Consider the following 20,368-nt stretch of genomic DNA (forward strand, 5'->3'; position numbering starts at 1 on the left):
TTGAGACAAAAAGGGCAACAGATTTCTAGAACTAAAATAGCAGAAGGGAATAATCTTAACGTCAGAGCTCAGGCTTTACGAGACTCTAAACTAAACCCAGAGGGGGAAAATAAGGGAAGCTTTAGAACATAAGGTGAAGCATTAGTTTGAAAAAAAAACTAAAATAAAAAAAACAGGCAGGTTAACAGAACACTACATCTCTCCAGTCAGAAGGGCCGGAGGACGAGAGGAAGGGGGCATGGAAAAGGAGAGGGGGGCAGAGGGTTTTAGGAAGCGCATTATATGGATCCGAGCACCGTATGAGCCCACAGTTCTTTAGAAAATAACTAGTGTGTGTGCACTACTTAATAGCCTGTGTGTCGAGTCTGCATGTGCTCGGTTGATATAAAGAGAATTTTCGGGGAAAACTGGATTTATTTTTGTGACCTTTGGTGATGGACATTATTACCTGGCACTGGCTACATGGGCGGCAGGCTGACTGTGACATTTACAAGTGAAAGCTTTAATGAGAAGGACGTCACTTTGCTCTTTTCGGGAGCAGAGCTTCTATAAAGTCGATTAAAGCCGTTACCACACCTGCCTTTACTGAGTGGATTTTTTTTATTGGAGTCTTGTTTGGGTGTGTGATTGGATTGAAAATCAGCAGATTTTGCACTCCGTCTTTTTCCATTATCTTTCCACTTCCTCGATGTGAACGCCTAAATGTCTTCCACCCAATTTCAACGTTTCCATCCCTCGCTGACTCCCTAAACCTCAGTCTCTCTCCCTCTGTTTCTCTTCCTGCTGCGGTATTAATAGCCTCTCTGCAGGACCGAATGCGCCTTCAGCCCGGAGTTCAGCCGGGTTCATTGTCAGTTCATCTTCGACTGTGTTTTAATGAGTTTCAGAATCCGCCCACCCCCTCATGGCAGTCCGTCCTCTAACACTCACGCAAATTATCTAGGAGCCAGAGTTCCTGCCATCATAGCACTTATTCGAGTGTGTGAATGACCTGTGAGAAGGTGTGTTTAAAATAACATTAACGAGCGGCATGGACTCGGCAGCAGCCACCTCAGAACAAATAGAGATTTAGTTTCGGCAGACATCATTATCGCTTCCTTTTATATATATAGAGGGAGAGAGCGATTCAACCACGCATGCTTAAGTCAACACTACCTAAGTCCGTAGGAATGGAATGGATAGGTTGACTCTGACCCTGCTTGCTAAAATAAACCGCAATGATGCCGACTGAATAAAGGCAAAGATCGAATCATTAGCAAATGAATCATTCAGCATTTTAACTAAGAGCTTGAATAACCGTCAATAATTCATTCCGTTCAATAATGCCAGGGAAGGAACCGCTAGAGCCAAATTTGCAGAGTGAATGAACACTGGTAAACTGAAGCACTTTTCTAGAGGAATTAATTAAGTCACCCAAATACATCCTATTAATGAGATTAATCTGTATATACATGACATAAATGTAATAACACAGCTTGCATCTGCACAAAATGAAACAAACTAAGATAAGTCACATTGTGAATATGCTCTTTCTGCATAAAATGCAAAAAAACTTTTAATTAATATACAGAATGTTTAAATAAATTTTTTTTTTTTCCATCAAACTAATATTTTTGTAGATTAAAATGAAGTGCCATTGAATGTGAAATTAGTAAATTTAAATGATAATTTCCCACTCTGCACCTCTCCCCTCTGGTCTGGAATGCCAAATACAGACAAGAAACTCTTGCTTAGACTGGAAGTAACGGTTGTATGCTTTTAAATTAATCAGCATGACTAAATGCCACATTGAGGCAGGGTGTGAAAAACCACCAGCCCTCTGAGGTTCTGTGTGTATTCTATGTGTGACAAATTACCTCTCATCAACAGGTAATACAGAAGTAGAGGGTTGAGTTGGGAGGTGAAGAGAGGGAGATATAAGGTGAGTTGTGACTAAAGCACCGCACCTCTCCTGTCTGCGGGTCGTTTGATTGCACAAGCGTGCGACTGCTCTTGACCGAACGGCTGAATAGATTGCACGCTGAAAATTTCTATCAGGCGGAGTCTGCCCGCGGGTCTGTAGTAGCTGTTTATTTATCGACTGCTGGTGCTTCTCATTACAGGCTGAGTGGATGATCATAACGGCAGGCGCAGGATTTATGATCATTTTGCTGCATTCTCGCAAACTTCAGCCAGGGACACATGAGTGGAATCCAGGCAAAGTATCTTTGGAGATGTAGGGGAGACTTAAATGTATTAAAACAACAAAGACGACTGCAGACAAATTCGTTCCTTTTGTTTGTCTGGATGGAACAACAGGGAAGGTCGAACGCGATGAGCACGGACTAGCAGATTGCTTGACTCAAAGGTGTCTTTTTAGGAAAGAGAATTTGTTTGTATTTGTTTGTATGTTAGTCGGTGTGATTCTTTTACTTTTGTTTCTTTGTGAGTATATTTTATGTTGTGCGCAGCTGTGGGGTCACACAGTGGAATCCAATACAGCGCTAGAAAAGTTGAAACTTGGGATAAAGGGAAGCTAGAAGACAGACAATGGGCCAAGGCCCTCTCCCCACCCCCTTACCCTCCATCTCCACACTGCCTGGCTCCAAGTCAGGAGAACCCTGCCCTCCCTGCCTCCCCTCCTCGGGGTGGGTACCTGTCTCAGAGACACCCTTGACTTTAGGCAGAGCTGGCCCCTGATTGGTTGTGCTGGCGCTTGTGGGTGAGGTCTTCCCTGTGGTTGTATTGGAAGGGGGTAACAAAGTTACTTATCAGAAGTATCCATGATATGCATTTTAAATCAGGAAAACATCCATTTAAATATATTAGTTCAGCATATTTCCATTTTGTATAATATCAATTAAGGGATTGTTTACCCAAAAATCAGTCATCAGTTACTCACCCTGTCATTATTCACAACCTGTACAATTTTGTTTAATGAAAAATGCCTTAGTGTTTTTTGGTCCATGCAATGAAAGTCAATGGGGTCCAATGTGGTTGTTTTGGACCCCAATGACTTTCATTGTTATGGACAACAACAACTGAAACATTCTTCAAAATATGTTCTTTCGTGTTCTACAGAAGAATTAACATTGTACAGGATTGAAACAACATGAGAGCAATGACAGAATAACGACATATTTTCATTTTAGGGTTTAGTTTAAAGAAATATCTGAACTGTTTTTGTCCATATAATGAAACTAAAACTATTTAATGAAACTAAAAGTAAGTAAAGTTTACGTTAATTGAAAAGGCCGAAATAAAACAAAATATAAATGTTAAAAGAAAAAAAACTTCATGAAAATTAGAAATGCTGCCTTGACAACTATCTGAAGTAAAATTACTATAAATGAAATAAAAAAAATAAATTAAAAATAAAAAGAAATATTAAAAACAAACTAATAAAAATGACAAAAGCATAATACAAAATTACTAAAACTAACAAAAAGGCAATTCAAAATATTACTAAAAACTATAATGGTATATACATAGAACTACGTTAACACGGAAAACAACATTGACTTCCACTGAGTGGACAAAAAAAGTAAAACCAAAATCTTATTTTGCCACTATACAGATTTGTAACGACATGAGGGTGAGTAAATGATGATCAAATTTTTATTTTTGCATGAACCATCCCTTTAAATAGCTTAGTAAAAGATTTCAGAAGTTATAAAGTTTATATGAAGGGTGCTATAGAAATCACAGTACAAATCACGTAAAACATGAAAAAAACAAAACGCATCTTCTTGCTGCAAAATCAATATTACATTTTCTTTGCTTTGTTGTGATACCACATGAATTTCAAACCCCAGAGCTGGCAGAATCGAAACTTGGAGGCATTTGATCCAAACTGAGCTAATCTCACAGAAGCCTCTTTTTGAACAGTTTCCCCTCCCTTTCTCCTTCTCCATCCATCTCACACAATTCCGCTGATCCTAAACACACTTGCGGACCACATACTTTGTGGATATCCTCATAAGTCTGATTCAGAGATTTAGCTCTCCTCATTTAAGTACTGGTGACCTTGCGGAGTTCTCTTTCTGAAAGACTCACTGTCATTGTGCTCAGGCTGCTGTGAGGAGCTCCATCACCGGACTAATGCTTAATGTTGCGGCACACAATACTCATCAGCAGCAGCCGGTTGACCGTGGCCAAACGCGGAGCCCATCCTCCGCCTGCCCACCTCTAAATAAAGCCTGTCATCTTGCCATCTGTGCCACACAGTGGCCGCTCATCAGGGGAGCTCGGGGCTGGCACACGGGATGCTTTTATTATCATTCCGTTTCCATTCTATTTAAAGGGTGCCGGAAGAAAAGAGCTGTCGGAAAACAGTGGTGCATTGTTGGAATTTTCGTCCACCTTTCACAATGGGATGGCTTTATCACGCAGTGGGAAGACTGCGAGTGTTCTGAGGATGTAATGACTCCTCTTGAATGCAGGTAGAGCTCTAATTACCATGCCAAGGTGCTGTGGGAGGCTTTGTCTCAGCGTGAGGTGAGAAGCTGCACTGCCATGTCATTTCCACTGGCTGGAAGAGGAGCTCTGCTGGCTGAATGAAGCAGTGGGGACGCTCATTGAATGTGTGCACCCACTGTGTGCTCTTTCACACCACAGACAGAGAGGAGCACAGGGACACACCATCCAGCATCCCACACATCCATAACATGCCATGATGCCAACCTCCATCTCTCTTTCTCTTTTCCATGATCTTTCTCTCCCCTTGCTTTCTACCTTCCTTATTTCCTCTTTGATCTAATCTCACGTCCTTAACTTATCCCTTCTTTAAACTCTCTGTCCTTTCTTCCTCATCTTAATGTCTCCATTCCTTTAAAATTTCTTTCCATTCTTTTTCTTAATCTTTCATACTTCCATTCTTGCACTTCCTTCCTTCTCATCTTATTCCTAATCTCCTTCCATCCCTTTTCCCCCTTCATTTCTTCTCTTAATCTCCCCTTCCTTCATTCCTTCATTAATTTATCCTATCTTCCTTAATCTATTTGGTTTCACTTTCTTTTGATGGTCCCTGTAACACATTCTGTTGACTATAATTAATGTTGCACTTACATGTCTACTAAAGGGGGTCGCACACCGGACGCGCAGCTCAGCGCCGCGCCGCGCAGCGCCACGTCTTTTAAATTCGAACACATCATTCTCTATGAGAGTACACACACCGGCGGCGCCTGTCCGCGGCGCCCAGCAACGGCTCAGGACCGTGTTCAAAATCCTGCCGCGCCACAGAGCGCCATTTACATAGTTTTATATTAAATTTACATTTATGTGTCTCAAATCGTAGTTAATGTATATACGGACTTCACCCCGTGCTGTAATATACATTTAGTTTTATATTTATTTACAGAAATCAGAAAATTGCTGATGCTAACGGATTTTCAGGTGAGAGTTGTCCTAGACGTGGCGCGGCGCTGAGCTGCGCGTCCGGTGTGCGACCCGCTTCACTCTCATTAGAGTGTTAGTAGAGTATAGTAGACTGGTAGGGTTAGGGTTAGAATAAGTTGACATGTAGTTGCAAAGTTACTTATAGTTAGTGGAATGTTTGTTGGGGGGCAAACAATTAATTCAATTAAAATGTCAATTTAGTTGCATTACTTAATAACATTACTTATAGTCAACAGAATGTTCAAAAAGGACCATCAAAATTAAGTCCTTCCTTCCTTACCCAATATTCTACTAATATCGAACCAAGGTCCCTGGGTTTCCCTAGGATCCCTATCACCTCTCTTCTATGGGGGGTGGATTATTTAGTGCTGTCAAACCATAACTGGAACTCTCCCCCGGTTACTATGTTGCATTAATAATATTTCTGAATTGAAATTGAAACTCAAAACCCATTAGTTTTCTGGATGTTATCATTCTAAAGTAGTGTTATGTATTTTTTTGTGTGCTTGAATCTATGTTGCTGTGTTCTACTTTGTCTATTTAGTCCCCCTTTTACTGTCTTTGTATTATCCTTGCTCTAATCTACTGTTTCGTAATATTCTCCTCCTCTGCTTGTAGTTTTGTCTGTTATTATTGTCTACCCTATTGCTGTTATCTTTTTCTTATTATATCTACATTGTAAAGCATCCTTGAGATATGGAGGGTGCTATATAAATAAAACTTATAATTATTATTATTGACAAACAGAAACAAAATTTAGATAGTCACCAGGGAGTTATTCATCTCTCTCTACTGGACTACTTGCACTGAGCTTCGTGACACACTTCTGTTTTGAAATAGTACAACAAATTTACTTCTGGTTATTTATATTTTCAATGCGCTGTAGTCACCTAGTTGACTAAACGCCACCTAAAATGATTGTTCGCAAGAACATTAAAAAATCGAAGAGAAGAGACATTCTGATGACTACTGTGTAAAGAAATTTTCCAAACTCAACGGAACATGAAGTTTTAATCCAACCAAAGGTGACCTGATAAAGCAGCGGCTGTTAAACATACGTGATTATTTCACCAAAGGGCGTCAGTGCTCATCTAAACTGTAACATTTCAGCAGGTTCAAGAGAATCCATGTTAGCGAAGAGAACATGATTCATTGTTTGAATCAATTTACAGCAATGGGTTCTCATGTTTAGGTGTGCTGAACGCTGTTACCGGAAACTCCCGAGTTGTAATAACAAGTAGAATGCGGAAGTAGTTGTGCAAGTAGTCCACTGGCTGATGGACAGACTGTAGGCCATCTTAGAAATATATTACTACTATAATCAGCTCTTATTTATAAGCTGGAGATTAGAACTGAACAAATCAGGTGACTTGGAAATGTTATTTACTGAAACTCATCTATGCTAATAACCTCATGTGACTAATCCAGATGGTAATACAAGGATTTTGAGAAATATACTGGATATTTCTCCATGATCCACAGAGGATGGGGAGCTGTGATATGTGTGTGTGAGGGGCGCAGAGCGTATTGTATGTGGTACAATAGCTGAATGCTCTGACCCGGATCACACTGCATCCTCTGGCACGCTTTAGAATCAAAATCAGACAACACCACCCAGGGATGTTAACACACACACACACACCCACACACACGCAAGCTGTCAGCTAGTATTAGCTCATGACTGTCTGAAATATAATACTGCACATTTCTATTTCTCTCTTCAACACCACACACAAACGTGCACGCACACACACACACACTTTCCCTCTCTCCTTCCAAAGCACACACATATGCTCTCTCTCTCAAATCTTTCATACACATACACTGTCTATCACAACACACACACCCTGTTTCTCTTTCTCTCTCACACACACACAGACATGCCGTCCGTCACACATCCACTCAGTGAGAAAATTAATTTGTCAGATCGTGATTTTCAGTGGTTCCTCCAAAACTCTTGCTCAGAGCTCTGTGATATGGCCCAGAGCGCTGCAGGACATTTCTGTCTGCCGTCCAGATCTGCAGCCTCACTGCGGGTCATTTGTCTAACGGACTCTATTGATCTGGGAAACTAACGCCTCTCTGAGAGCTGTTGTAAGAGCTACTCAGAGGTCAGAACAGGACAGATTGAAGATTTATGCATGTGTGCGTGAAAGGCAAACTGTCGGATAAAAGACATGATGTAATATTCACACCAAGATAGCAGTGACAAATGTAGAAAAAATAATAGCAATCTGTGAGCCTATTGTTGAATGCAAGGCCGAACTTTACTGAATATAATGGCTGGCCATAAAAATTTCTGATTTAAAATGGTCAATGGATATGAACATGACTGTGAATATGGCTGGACAATGGGTAATCATTTGCTAAATCAATTTAAACGTCTGAATTGAGATCGAGTTAGGGCACTGACCGTACGCAGAGTCCACCGCAGGGTTCTGTTTGCGAGTTGTGGCCAAGACATCTACAGAAAGGATAAAAGAAGAATGAGATCAAGTTGGCCTACAGTCAGCCTAATGAATTATAATAATTGGCAGAAGAATTGCTTTTTGTGATTTTTTCTATTAATAAATCAAATTATTTATTGAATAGTATTGTCTTATAGTACCATATTGCATCCATCTCCATTTTGATGCATAAATACAATAAGCCATTCAAGGCCAGACACTACAGTACTCTTACTACAGTTAAGGTTTTTGCAATTACAGCACAACAATGTACGTTTTTTTTGTAATTGCAGCACAAGTAGTTACACGATACATGAATCTAATATATACATTTCATCCCCAGGTTTTCATTATTGTAATGCGAACACAACAACCCTGTTTGTACATAATTATATTATATTATATTATTTAAATGTTTGGTGTCTGTAAGGTTATTGTGTTTAAAAAAAAAAAAAAAAATTCTTTGATGAACAGTTTTAGAAAAAGTTTATTTGAAATATACATATTTTGTAACATTATAAATGTCTTTAGATCACTTTTGAAATTTTATTATATTATTAATTAAAATCAAGTAAATTATACTATATTTCAGCATTTAAATAATTTTTTGAGAATGGGGAAAGGTGCTTAGTTGTCATAAAAATAATTACAAATAATTAAAAAAATCTTGCACAGTTGCAAGATGAGACTTCTTATTGTCTCTTTCCTTTTTGAAATGTGATACATGACCTAGACATGTTCTTGACATGTTCCATAAGATTCTTTCAGAAGGGTTCTAGAGTTCTGTGAGTCTTCAGAACAATAGTGGAGTTGTAGCAGGAATGTGTAGGGATGTAATAATAGTGTGAATGAGTTATGATCTCTGGGAGCAAGTCAGCTCGGACTATCTGAAACTCACCATGACAGCTGTCTGGGTACTGAGGATATCCACTCTCCACGTACTGTTCAAATCCAGACCTGTGACAGAGACAGAGAGGAAGAACGACAGAGCAGAGAGAGAAGAAGAGAGTGAGAAAGAGGACAAGGGAGTGACAATCATTCTTTTGTGAGCCTCTCCCTGAATGATCCTTCTAATTAGTTGTGCTGTCAGCAGTCTGTTGATGCCTCTCCAAGCAACTGTAAAGGGAAATAACGTTACAATATGATTGAGGATCGAGTGTCTGCCATGCAAGTACACTTCCTCTATTCCATGACTTACAGCCATGTTTTCATGAGACAAGAAACAAATGCAAATGTATTAGTATGTAGTATGTGCACAAGAATTCTAAATTAAGCGCCGAATGAGAATAAATTTGGCAATTTTATAGGAACTGCAACATATTACTCAGTAAATCGCACTAAGTCTGAAAGTTGCAGATAAAGTGACATGCACAATTCAAAAGTTGTATCATAAGTTTTGACCCCTACAGAACCCCATTTACATTAAATATTTCTGACATTAAGCCATTAAAATAAAATTACACAGGGACATCATCACAGCATGACCATGTTTTTGTGACAGACGTAATTTGAATGAGAAACGGAGACTGACTCATCTTCAACATGATGCTGCAAAAATAACAATAAAGTGAACAGTTTTCCACAAATATCTAAGTAATATTAGTGCAATAATCCTATTGTTTGTAATGCCAAAATATATTTTAATAAAAAAATTTAAAAAAAGGCTTCAATGTGGGTAAAAAAAGAAAAATACATTTAGAACATTTTCACACGTCATTTCAAATCATTACACAAATATCAAGCCCCAATGTTATTAACAAACGCTGAATGAATTTAAAGTGCACATATGTAATTAATGTGTTTACATGTCAAATTAACAGAACAAGCTACGGGAAGTTTTATTTATTCAAGCGCACGAGTGCCAAAAAAATAAGAGCGCTTTCAGCTTTGACTATTTTAGATGTACTGTAAGACCCTTTGTGTGAAAGAAATGATTGTTTGGGTAAAACAGCATATTAAGTCAAATTTGAATAGAATATGTTTACAGAGAGGGACGTTGCTGACTCATACAGCCTAACAGCGTAACCAGGGTGACACGTTGCTCTGAGCAACTGCAATGTTCCACTGCTCCTGGCATCACAGAGCCGAGCATGTCATTGCTGAGGCGAGCACCTGAGTGACATCTCGCGCACAGACGCATAACGTGTTCTGACGCTTTTTGCTTCCTCTAAGTGTTACCATGGAGATGTGATCAGATCGGTGGGGCCGTGGTCTAATGAAGTATGCGATTCTGTATCCAAAAATCCAAAAGCAGGATTCTCAAAAATCACTTGTTTTTAAGAGCACTTTTTGGCGTGTGGTATTTCAGCGCAAGAATGGGCATCTTATTCATTATGCACCTTGCAATCAAGTTCTGCACTGACCTAATTATTAGTGCATAATTATGATCATTAATTTCAGGGCAAAGATGCCTTGATTTGAATTTAAATTAGATTTACTACAGGTTCACGAAAAGTGCTATTTGCCTGGTGCAATTAATTTTGCGCTATTGTGGAAACAAGACAGGCCCAAGGGATTATTGGGGGTCTGCAGAAAAAAATATCTTATTTTTACTTTAGTACTGTAAAATTATAAAATAAGTGCAAATTATTAAATCTATATATTTGACCACTGAATTTAATCATCATATTTTGGGGTCATTGTCATCAAAATGTTTAACACAGACAGCTCATGCAAATAACTTCACTCAAATATTTTGTCTAATACTTGATTTAATGTGAGTACATTTGACCTATCTGAGTGGAATTTACCTAACCTTGGAGCACAGGGTACAATGATGACTGTTTAATGGGGTGGTATAATGCCCCTTTTTTACAAGATGTAAAATAAGTCTCTGATGTCCCCTGAGTGTGTATGTGAAGTTTTAGCTCAAAATACCCCACAGATAAGTTTTTATAGCATGTTAAAATTGTCACTTTTTTTGAGGGTGAGCAAAAACGTGCCGTTTTGTGTGTACCCCTTTGAATGCAAATGAGCTGCTGCTCCCGGCACAGAGGGCGGAGCTTCAACAGCTTGTGTGTTAGCAGCCTGCAGACACACACTAAAATGACTGTTCTTCCTTTTATGTTCAAACCGAAGTCGGACAATAATGGAGAGACTCAAGAAGTGACAACATGTAGAATGCAACAGGACGTTTCTGAATGGTTAGTTGATGAATTTATGTAGCTAATGTGGAGTTAACTATCTTCAAGTCATTGATTAGGCCTAGCACATTCTTTCATTATAATAATCTATAAATCGGTAGTGTTGGAACTGTTGTAAGATGCCTACAGAGTGACATGCTATTGCATTTGTGTTGCGTACTGTATTGCAATAAATGTGAAAAGACGGACGTGACAGCTTGAGCAGATTCACAAATGTGTTGTACTACAACAACTCTTCCTCTTCTCAACATGGACTGCGTGTTCCCGGGGGAGGGGTTTATGTAAATGTTAGAGTTTGTGATGTCACTAACCCGGGAGGAAGCTTGTGTAGTCCCTACCAGCCATTTGTTGTAGTCCTTAAAAAGAGATCTCCCTTTGCTTTGAACTTTGAGCGTTGTAACTTTTTCAGATGTTGTTTAAGCTCAAACAGCAACATTACACACTAACTAAAGTTAGAAAAGTGAAATCATAATCAACCATCCCTTTAAATGGATCATGAAAATGGTCAATAAAAATGTGCTTTGGTTTTTTGACATACTGTATAAGAGGGTTTTGAGGATATAAGAGGACACACCAAGCCGACGTTAAAGAGCTGACTGCGCTGTCGCCTCTCGTCGTCTGCGTCTCGGCCAAAAAGCTGCACTTGAACACACCAAAAGGACTAAAGTAAAAAAAGGTGTTTCTGGGGTAACGTGCAATAAACCAATCAGAGTCTCATCTCCCATTACCTTTAAAAGCCAGTTGTCGCTATTTACATGGCGGAATTTGCAAGTGGAAAGACTGAACGCTTCTCCAGAGAGGAAACGGATCTGCTCGTGCGCGAGGTTAAAGTGCACAAGCAGACCATCTACGGGACAAGCCAGATTCCACCATATCTTTATGCACCCAATAATAATCTTTTACATTGTAATCCTTTTATTTTTAATATTTGGGTAGTTTGTGTACTGCTGCACGTCCCTGTGTGTGTAATAAGCAGAGTGTACACACGTTGTGCACACGCCTATAGGCTCATATTGCTAATCCACCCTTTAAATAACAAAAAAATAAATACTGCGCCATTGACTTTAGACCAGGTTTTTGTTGGTCAATGGCACAGTCTATTTCAGTTGCCTCAAAATAGCAATGCATTGAAAGTAGGCATTGATACTGTTTTCTATGAAATGATGTTATCCAATCAACAGTGGCCGTTTACTGACAAGTCTTAAAGGAGCCGTCCCTTAAAAAACTTAGAATTTCAGGCAGAGGGTCAGGTTGTTGGAAATAATCATTTTTCTGCATATATATTACATTTTTCTGTGCAAAAATCTTTTTTAACATTATAAGTGAACCCCAAAGAACATAAAAAAGCAATGTCATGACCCCTTAAAAATGCTTCGGAGAAAAAACACACTAGCATACAAACAACTTATCATCTAATGCTGGCACCCCATTTCAGCCCCTGCCGTTCTCCTGCCTCGCCCTGCCCTGCATATTCAATCTATCTGTGAATCAGCCCTCTCTACCTGACATGATTTAAAGTCCTTATTTCCATTAACCTGAGAGGGGAGAGAGTGACAGAATGAGAGGGAAGGAAAGGGAAAGAGAGGGAGCGGGGATGACTTCATCTCATATTGAAGGATAAATGGAAGGACAAGATAAAAAAAAATCTCCTGCATAAAGTGGTAAATTGGGATCTTGCAGGTGCATAATATCTGAACATCAATATGCCTCAGAGATGCATGCTTTTCATTATACCTGAATTGGCCAACACACTTGCACACATACATTAGCACAAACACGCTCTCTCATCATATGGAGATTAAATTGCCCCTGGGAGAGAGCGAATAGGGAAAAGGAGAACACAAAGAGAAAATATCCCACAAGATAATAAAGTCATATTTTCTTCATATTCTTCTACCCGCAGTACACCCCAAAAAAACAAGCCGCAGATCTATTTAAAAAACGAGAAAGCCAAAGTATTACCATCATACATCTATTGCCCTCTTTTCTTACATTTCACTCTCTCAGTCTAGCAGAATTTCATTAGATTACATTGATTAGCATTTAAATGCATAGTTCGCTCTGGAGCTACATTTTCTCTTGTCTTATTCCTTGTTCTCCTTCTCTCAAGTCTCACGTTGCCTGACTTAAACTCAGCATTAAGTTTTTTTGCAGCTTATTCAGGGCAAAAGCCCATTGTAAAGGGATCATGTGATTAACATGACTAGTTGATTTTAATGTGATGTGTGCACACTGACTCCTGAAAATGACTACATCCAGTTTGGACCTGTTGATCTCAGCCATATATTGCACTTTCATGTGCAATAAGTCTGATTGCCAAAAGTGCAGAATTTATGGACTTTATGGTAATAGTGGCAATCAGTACAGGTCAAGTTAATCAACATGGTGAAATCAGAAAATAAAGTGCATCTAAATGCGTCTTCACTACAAATCAATTATTTGGGATGTGAAAACAAGACTTGTGCTAATAATTGCTCTTTACCTACTAAACTGTGATGAACAATAGCACATTTACACTATCAATGAAAAGGTTGGGGTCAGTAAGATTTTGTGTGTTTTTGATAAGTCTCTTATGCTCACCAAGGTGTGATTCATTTTTTGCTCAAAAATACAGTGAAAACAGTAATATTGTAAAAAATTATTACAATTTAAAATAACTGTTTTCTATTTTACAATATTTTAAAATGTAATTTATTCCTGTGAATTTTCAGCATCATTACTCCAGTCTTCAGTGTCAGCATTCTAATATGCTGATTTGGTGCTTAAGAAACATCTCTTCTTATTATCAATGTTAAGAACAGTTTTGCTGCTTAATATGTTTCTTGAAACAGTGATATATATTTTTTGATCAATAGACAGTTTAAAAGAACAGCATTTATTTGAAATGGAAATCTTTTGTAAAATTATAAATGGTCTTACTGTCACTTATTCTTGCTGAATAAAAAAAAAAAAAAAAATACTGGTAAATGGTAGTGGTAGTGTATTTTATTTCTATATTGTGTAATTCAATTCTACCATTTGGTTTGTAATTGATCTGATTTATTGTATTTTTAAGATATTACTGACACACTTTAAAACTCTGTTATTCCATCTACATCAGTTTTATATTTTCAGTGCTGCTGCTTTTGGTTTCTGTAACAAAACCCAAAATTCTAGATTCTAGCCAAGATTCTAGAGCTCTTTATAATTCTAATGTGCTCTATGATTATGGAAGACTGTATGGCATCTGACAGCAGAAGATGTATGACTCTGACATAAGTTTGGCTATGGAAGCATATAATTGAATGCTGGAGTAAACCAAAGCTCTTCTGGGACACAGATAAGTACTCTCACAAGTTCTGTCCATTTTGTTGGCTGCGGTCTGGAAATCTGCTGTGTACGTAACAATGTTCATGAGTTCAAGATTAAATGATTCCCCATCTCTGTTTATAGAGATCAATACTCACATTAGGAGCCAACACATTAAGAGCCAATAATCAAGTTTATGGTCAGAAAATATAATTAAACACTTAATTAAAATAACTTAAGAATAAGATGTTGATCTCTCAGTAACATTTCCACTTCAGGGTTATAACTTCTCTTTAATAAACCAAAATTGCAGCTGTATGTCACTGGATGTGACTCAGGAGCAGGGAAACATTAAAGCGAGCTGGGAAGAATATTGCTGCTGTTGCTTTCCACAACTGATGACAACCGCAGCGACCACTCAGCAAAACATTAATAATAACAAATTCAATCCCTCGATCTGCACTCATTATAACACACACAACGAATTAACTTCTGCTTGACAACTGGAGAGGCAGTATTACTGTAGATACATCCCTGACAAGAGCTGATATTTCATAAAATAGTGTGTATGTCAACATGACCTTTCAGGTAGAGATCTTTGCAACTGCTAAAAACACGTGAATTAGTATTCCTGCTGCTCAAATGGTAGAGCATGGTGCTGGCAAACCAGAATCATTGGTTTGATTCAGCTAAAAAAATTATACCTTGAATGCAATGTAGGTCACTTTTAATTAAAGTGCCTGGCAAAGGCATAACAATGTAAAATGTTAACATTATTAATGTCTGTAATATATTCATAGATAGATGCATGAATTCATCAGAGAATACTTTTTGTGCGCAAAAAACGAACAAAAATAACATCTTTATTAAACTATTCATTTTCTTCTGTGTGGGCCTGAGTGAATTCACGTAGTGTAACAGCGCAACGCTCCTGGGTTGTACTTGAGCCACTGTAGTCACTTGGATTATTTTGACGATGCCTTTATTAACTTTTCTGGGCCGGCAAGTTTCGATCCCATAGAAGCCTATGGAGGAGTGATCCAGCTCTCAGATTTAATCAAAAATATCTTAATTTGTGTTCCTAAGATGAACGAAAGTCTTACGGGGATGGAACAACATGAGGGCGAGTAATTACTGACAGAATTTTTGGGTGAACTAACCCCTTTAATGAATGCTGTAAAAGTATTGTTCACTGTTTGACACCTAAATGCCTTAAATAAATGTAATCAAATCAATACTTTATTGTAAATGTAAACCAGAATGCTAAATCACTTTACTGTAAAACTACTTTTAAATGTTATCTATGAAGTCATCCTGGTCATTGTATATAGACTGTCTAGAAAAAAAAATCTGCAACCGCACTTGGTTATAAATTTTGAAGACATTTTACGGCCATCTGATTTTTACCAGATGTTTTAAGTATGTTTAGAGTAACGTAAGCCCTAAGAGACCTTTAACAATGATGCACGCTATAGACACACAAAATTGTCGATTGCACAGACAGCTTGTGTACAGAATTCAGTAGCTGTGTAGGCTCTTTTATTCTAATGAACCGTAAAAGTGTTTACTGTGGCAAGACTAATAGAAGGGTCGCGTGATGTAGCTTTAACTCACTTGAATCCCGGCGCCACTGTGGCACAGTTCCCCGCGCTCAGCCAGATGCAGTAGGGGTCTCGCGAGGACAGACAGCTCCTAAAACACACACACACACACACACACACACACACACACAGAGTTAACTCATACCACATGTCCTGGAAAGGTTGTGTTTTCCTCGCTCACTGTCTCCTGACTCCCTCCCATTTCCCTTTCCCCTCTCTCTCCAAGTGTATGTGACAAGCTGGAAGGGACAGCCAGACACGGCATCTCCATAACAAAGCATTAATGCCTCTCGCTGGTCAGACAGTCAGTCAGACTCAGAAAAAAGAGAGAGAGAGGAAAAAAAAGTGACTGACTGCTGTAGAGTCAGGTGTGTGTGTGTGTGTTTGTGTATTTGTGTTGCATGATTGACAGGTGTGTTGTGTTTGCCAGAGGCCAACTGAGATTCAGATACATGGCAAAGCTGGCGAGTTGCACCAAGAAGCAGTGAGAGAGACAGATGGAAAGAGAGATGGAAAGAGAGCAAAAGACAGGGAAGAAAGGACAAAAAGCATGTGTGAGGTGACTAGATGAGTCGGAGTGGAAGGGAGAGGTCACTTCCAATTTTCTGCAATTTTTTTCCTCTTCACAGGTTGTTAATTTCTCCATGCTATGCCTGTTGGTCACTGTTCTTTAACAAATTAACTATTGTTAAATGTTAGACATGTTAAAATGGTAAAATACTTTCTCTTATTCCAGTTTAAATTGTAAAAAAATTAAAGTTAAAGACATCTATATGCTAATGACCTACTAAAAGTTGACAACAGTTTTACTGTGCACTTTGTTATACTTTATTTACATCGGCAAATCATCTATTTTACATTCATAGGAAATAGCTTACTTCTGCATTAAAAAAAAAAAAGGTGGATAATAAATCATTTAATTGATATACATGTTGAAAATTCACAGACTTTCTCTTCAGGTAGAACTGAGAAAAAATATTGATGACTTATCCTGCACTACACAGATTTTTGTCTAATCAAATGTTTTCTAGAATGACAATGTCCCACCCCCTAATACCACCTGCAACCAACTAGCAAGTAGCATTAGTTAGCTAACTAATGCCTATTGGCTTTTAAAAAATAAACTCACAAGCCCTTTGATACAGCGTGTCCCACCCAAACTTTCAGTTTCAACAGGAAATACGTCAGAATAAGGACTGCGATTTTCATTCAAAGTACATAAACAACTATAAGAAATCGAATTTATGCGATTTTTGTGATATCCCATTACAAAAAAAATGCTGGATGGAAACTCCAAAATGCATAAAAAATTGCATAAAAATGTATGTGCTCAATTGAGTTGGATCATTTTTTATCCGATAAGACATAAGTGCATAAATATCAATGGAAACGCATTTACTGAATAAATCACTCGATGCGCAACAAAAATACTGTGACTTTGCCTCAGAGGATGTGATTGGATCAGTTTCATTGTATAGCATGTCAAACATTGTTTAAGTTATTTTGAAAATGCCTGAGCCAAAGTCTTGACCTTACAGAACTCTCACATGATTGTGTTCACAAACATCAGGCGTCCGAACGCAAGATAACATGACAGCGTTTATCGCGTTTCGTCCGCGCGCTCTGAGGCACAAGTCATTTATGATGTAGAATAAAAGAGCCACAGTGGCTTCCCGATTGCAGCAACAGTTATTTGGCGCCAGTTTCCTAGGAAGTGACGATTTTTGTTCTCTTGAACACATCACACATGTAAACGGTGCTTTATTCGCAAATGTTTTATGTGATAATCCAATTTTGTGCACAAGCTAAGTTCACAAATTTTGGATAGAAACATAGCTATAAAAACATTGCGACCTGCCTGACATGGACTAACAGCGGCTCAACCAATGGAGTGATTTTGGGGTGGAGTTATTTGCTTGACCAACCAGTGGAAGATAGTTCAGGGAAACCTGGTTGATACCAAACCGATTTTTTTGCAATTCTCTTTGACCAGGTTTTTAAACCTGTTTGAATTTAAACAAACACAGCTATTTTTGCAACCAGCACTCGGCGTGTGTGAAAACAATTCAGCGAGATAAAAACAGAGGAAAAAAAAAAAGAGAAGTCCACAGAGAATCCCGTGTGAGTGTTTCTCCTGAGGCTGAGCAGTCATGAGCTAACATATTGGTAAAAAGTTAAGACACGGTTGGATCAGACATCAGGATTGCTTTTGGAAAGAAATTGGGAATGAAATTCCCTGATAGGATTTGGAGATCTTTTTAAAAGGGGAAACAGTCTATCAGCTTCGTTATACTACAGCTGTGTGGAAAAAAAGGAATTGTTTGCTGTGTCTTGGCCTTCAGCCAATCAGATGGCTCTAATTTACGTGAGAGTAGTCAAAGCATGTGGTGATGCTGGCTGGAGGACTGTAGTATGCGAAGGAGGAAACACGTCTACATCAACGAAGACCGGGATGCAAGCTAAAACCTTTTGCCCTCTAAAATGCATCTGTGTTTAAATTTCAATGCATTTATGAATGTCTTTGGAAACACACACTGCTTTCACTGCACTTATGGAGAACATTATCCATAATAGATCAAAAGAGAACTGGCACAGGACTTTTTTAGAAGATTCTTTAGAAGACGACTGTCTAGATTTTTCTCTGAGGACTGAGCTGCTGCATCGTCAATAGAGTTTGTAATGTTGGCTCCATCTTCAATAAATATCTTAAAATACTCTATCATAATAACCCTTATGAATGTACTTGTTTAAAAGAGTACAAGTTACTTAAAGGTGTAGTACAAGATTGTATTAAGTGTTTTCACATGCAATACATTTTTAATTGAATGATTGGGGGTCTGGGTTCCATGTGCATTTTCACTCACTTTTTGCAGTTGCCGTAGTCAGAACAGCGACTGAGAGGAACACGGATCACGCAACTTGAGAATGCCACATACAGGGCATGATGGTCCTTGTCCAACTCCAATCCCAGAATCCTACGGTCCTCACCACGCACATTACATCTGAAGAGAGAAATGGTAGTTTGTGTTGGAATGTCATTTTAGTTATTAAAGAGAATCCAAAAGTACCATACATGTACATACAACATTAATGCTAATAAAGGCTATATTTGAAATTGGATACTAGCATACTATTCCTACAAGAATGAAATAGGGACATTTTCTAAATGCATGGAATACCTGGATTATCCAATACATCGGAGTCCATTAAGGAATCCATTAAAAAATGTAATAGGCAGGGTTGTTATAGTTAACTAAAACCATTAAAAAAGTTATCACTTGAAATGAAATAAATATTAATTGAAATAAAAATATTTTTTTATGTTATTTTATTTCAGCTAAATGCCAAGCCAACATTTTTCACTTAGTTTAGTTTGATGTACTAAAATTACTAAAACTAAACCTGAAATAAAAAATATGAATAAAATCAATATAAACATAATAAAAAAACAAAACTAATAAAAATGACAAACACACATAACTCAAACTTTTAATATAGAGTAGTCATACTTTATATGACTATAGTGGTCATATGGACTACTTTGGAAAAATTATAGTCGTATACATTTTTTTGTGCTTGAAATGTTCTCCTGGTCACAACATGCTTTCATTTTATAGAAAAGAACAGCTCAGTGATTCTTTAATACATCTTATTTTGTGTTCAAAAGGAGAATGGAAGTGGTTTTAAAAGAGGTTAGGATAAACCTTTCTCTCTAATGGAAGGAAAAAGCAATCCCCAATAAAAGAAAAAAGGGTATTATACTTGGGTATTATACCCAATATAGAAAGAAATCCAGTATGTGCATCACACAGATGAGTCACTCCCATTGAGTTGATTGAAGAAGGTCATGCCATAAAGGCTGACTGTAATTCATTTTCCTCAGTATCTGTAATAATCTAAATAAATCCTTTGCATCATGTCAAGTGTCTTTCCCAAAGGCTAACTTTGACGCGAGGTGGGGTTTTCAGGGGAAAAATGAGCAATGCTGCCTGAAGATGTGGTCACATTTTGTTGTGGAACTTGTGAGTCTCAGCTGGAGTTGAGGCTTGTTGTCAGATACACAAGAGGAACACAAACATGGACAAGATCCCAGGAGTACAATTACAGCTCCACACGTACCATCCGCCCCATTTACTGGAGGAGAGATTCTCTCTTAATCAAACGCCTCTGTCGACATAGAGTTTGGGGTTATGTGTGTGCACGTTTATATTTGCCTGAGACCTGTCAATGAGTGTGAAGTGCATGAGAAGAGCAGAACAGTGAAAGAACCTTCTAGGTGAAGATGTTTGCTCAGAAAAGTGGCATTTTATTTGATCTGTTGCATGGTTTCTTTGGCTGGGCATCCCTAAAATACCTTTTAGGCAAGTCAGTCTACTTGGCAGCCATCTTGGCACAGCTCTTATCTACTTGAATAAAGAAATCTCTGAAACCTTTTCAATAAAATATTTCAAAAGATCAATAAAATCTGACAACAATATTTAACATTTTCAACTCAATTCACACTAAAAACTTA

The 20,368-nt window shown here is 38.1% G+C and overlaps 1 protein-coding gene across 4 annotated transcripts in view; it reads right to left on the reverse strand.

Annotated features, from left to right (window-relative positions):
- Positions 1-20,368, reverse strand: part of sema6cb (semaphorin 6Cb) — a 155,038-nt gene that overhangs the window by 14,508 nt on the left and 120,162 nt on the right. For 2 of the 4 annotated variants that reach the window (XM_084088148.1, XM_084088149.1), the window contains 5 exons: positions 18,720-18,857; positions 15,869-15,946; positions 8,722-8,780; positions 7,790-7,840; positions 2,561-2,713 (listed from right to left, as the gene is read on the reverse strand). In XM_084088148.1, the coding sequence (XP_083944274.1) occupies positions 2,561-2,713; positions 7,790-7,840; positions 8,722-8,780; positions 15,869-15,946; positions 18,720-18,857 (479 nt within the window). The remainder of the gene's footprint in view (positions 1-2,560; positions 2,714-7,789; positions 7,841-8,721; positions 8,781-15,868; positions 15,947-18,719; positions 18,858-20,368) is intronic. The other 2 variants (XM_084088150.1, XM_084088151.1) reach the window with 2 other exon arrangements.

The sequence above is a fragment of the Abramis brama genome (assembly GCF_963993115.1).
Source record: "Abramis brama genome assembly, chromosome: 17".
Taxonomy (NCBI): Eukaryota; Metazoa; Chordata; class Actinopteri; order Cypriniformes; family Leuciscidae; genus Abramis; species Abramis brama.